The 2,489-nt window shown below is 59.7% G+C and overlaps 2 protein-coding genes across 2 annotated transcripts; one reads left to right on the forward strand and one right to left on the reverse strand.

Annotated features, from left to right (window-relative positions):
- Positions 1 to 24: 24 nt before the first annotated feature.
- SPRG_18260 (hypothetical protein) lies at positions 25 to 1,274 on the reverse strand (the record flags this gene model as incomplete). Its single annotated transcript, XM_012357698.1, has 3 exons — positions 25 to 312; positions 362 to 627; positions 681 to 1,274. Coding segments are annotated over 3 exons (1,148 nt in total), but the record flags the coding sequence as incomplete, so codon positions are not given.
- An 830-nt stretch (positions 1,275 to 2,104) lies between these two features.
- Positions 2,105 to 2,470, forward strand: SPRG_18261 (hypothetical protein; the record flags this gene model as incomplete). The annotated part of the gene is made up of 1 exon (XM_012357699.1): positions 2,105 to 2,470. A coding segment is annotated over one exon (366 nt), but the record flags the coding sequence as incomplete, so codon positions are not given.
- Positions 2,471 to 2,489: the final 19 nt, after the last annotated feature.

Here is a 2,489-nt window from a genome sequence, read left to right on the forward strand (position 1 = left end):
AGCGAGTTCAGGTGCGGGTGGTACGACGACGTGTGGAGATGCATTTCAAAGTCCGTCATGGGCGGGTCGAGGCCCAAGGTCGTGTTGGAGCGCGAGAACCGGTTCGTGTGGACCACCGACGGCATCAGATTGCTGCGGGCCTTGAGCGAACACGGCGTGCAGAGCCGCGTGAGGAGCTCGCCATTGTTCTTGACGGGCACCGACCACTTGCGCGAGCAGTTGCCGCAGACGACTTCGCCGCACGCGCGGCAGTGGTGTCGCGCCCGCACCAGCGTGAACGTCTGTGTGCACACACAGCACTCTCGCCGGGACCTAGCGACTTTTTTTGTAAGAGACGACGAAGATAGCTAAGATTTCACACCGGTCGTCGACCCATTGGTCGCGCGGCAAGATGGGAATCGGCTGGAAAAGCGTGTTGATGAGCATTTCGCGAATGTTGCGCAGCCGATCGGCGTACGCAGAGATGATGCGATCGACGCTAATGCCGAGGTTCTTGGGAAAGTCCATGATGTACATGGCCGTGACTTCGTGGATGACGGAGTCGGGCGCACTCGGCTGCACAAGGAAGACGCCCTTGCGGATGAGACCGCGCTTGCACTTCAGCGCGCTCACGCGGCGAAGGTCCGCCTACGGTATCATGTTGCTGCCTTTTGCGTGAAGGATGGTAGTATATCCTGTACCTCGGGGTAGTCGCAGCTCTGGATGTAGCCAAAGCCACACTGCACGTTCTCGATTGTCTCGACGTCGGCGAATTCTTCAAAGACAAAGTCGGTCGGAGTGCCCATGCGGCCCGTGATGCGGTTGGTCAAGAGGTGCGACGCGTGCCACTTGACGCAGTGGCGCGGGTACGTCGGTAGCTCCGAGATCTCGTCGTCCTCGACCTGGTGCAAGACGGCCGCGTCAACAAACTTGGGAAACATGCGCTTCTCCATGTGCAAGTACTCAATCGGCGACTTGGGCACGAGTGCGTCCATGATGGTCTCGAGATACGACTTGATCTCGACGCTAATGCGGAAGCTCACGCGCGTTGTGAGCGAGTTGCCGTGCTTCTCGCGCTCCAGACGATGGATGGACACCTCCTTGTCCTTCTTGACGAAGCGCCAATCGAGCTGCTTGAGCTTCGTATTGCAGGTCGCCGTGAGGCTCAGGCTCGGCAGCGCCTGCCGGGCGCGGATCGCAATGTCAAACTTCTGCGCGCTCGTGCCATCGAAGGAGCTCGGCCGGACGGGCTCGACCGACTCAAAGTCCAGCTCGTCGACGTCGAAGCGGTCCATGGCAGCAAGGATGACCAGCGGTCGGTCGGTCGCGGGCGCAGTCAAATACTAAAACCCACCGCCAACCGGCGGCCCAATAAAGTACGCCCGGACTTTAACCCACCATGCGTTTTTTACTATAACGCATACGCAAACTCTAAACTCCGGGTCGTGGTGCGATCTGCGAACGACCTAGCACGTTGCGCCGGTCGTCATGCTTCGAGCGACGACCGATGCTGTAGCAACACACCACGAGGAGGTCCATCGGAAGCCATTCCTTTGGGCTGACCAGCTGGCGATCTTGGCGGCATCCACTGCTGGATCTCCTCCGACAGGCCGAGCACCCTCCCGACGAACCCTCGCACCGCCCCATCGCCATTCAGATCTCAACGTCGACGAACGGTAATACCGTAGGTAGATTGTCCAGGATAGCTTGTGCGTGCGCTGCCCTGTCTCGTTCGGTGGTTGATTTTTTGCGCGGCGCGGACCAAAGCTACTCGTGTGTAGCTAGCTACTCGCGCCGTTCCAAGCAGCGATGTTATTTAGCACGAGTGGTGGCGACCATGGCTGACCCATCGACATCCTGTGGTGTAAGGATGGGCGGCAGCAGCAATAACAACAGCCGCGAGTAATACCTCGAAGACGACGAGTTCGACCACCACGCTAAACGACCCACCTGCAGGAGCGACAGGCGATGGCATGACCAGGGTGATGATGATGCTGAGGGCGCCGTGTTCCGAGAGACCGCGTGGTGAAGCCTTTAACGCATGCGAATAATAAAACGTCGATCAAGGCGGTTCTAGATTTTGGCGTGAGTAACGCGTCGCCAAAGCCGCAAATCATCCAAGAGCATGGGCGCGCTGTGCCAGAAGGAGGCTGCACACGACGTCGCCGCGCCCAGCGCCCGGACGCTGCATGTGATCCTCGTCTACTCCAACCCGCAGGGCTATGCGAGCCGGCGACGGCTCTTGCTACAGACGCACCGCCACCTGCTGGCGCTGCAGGCGGCGCTCCGCGGCCATGACCAGCTCGAGATTGCCGTGGCCCAAATCGCGTACGATAGCCTCGACTTTGTGAGCTTGGACGTGATGGGGCAGTACGATCTCAACCTGCGGACGCCGTCGGTGAATGCGATCTGGAGCAAAGAGAACCTCATCAACCTCTCGGTGCGCAACATCCTCCAGCGCACGGCCCACTGCGCCGAGTACTTTGCGTACGTCGACGCCGACATTACGT

Source organism: Saprolegnia parasitica, assembly GCF_000151545.1.
Source record: "Saprolegnia parasitica CBS 223.65 unplaced genomic scaffold supercont2.1080, whole genome shotgun sequence".
Taxonomy (NCBI): Eukaryota; Oomycota; class Saprolegniomycetes; order Saprolegniales; family Saprolegniaceae; genus Saprolegnia; species Saprolegnia parasitica.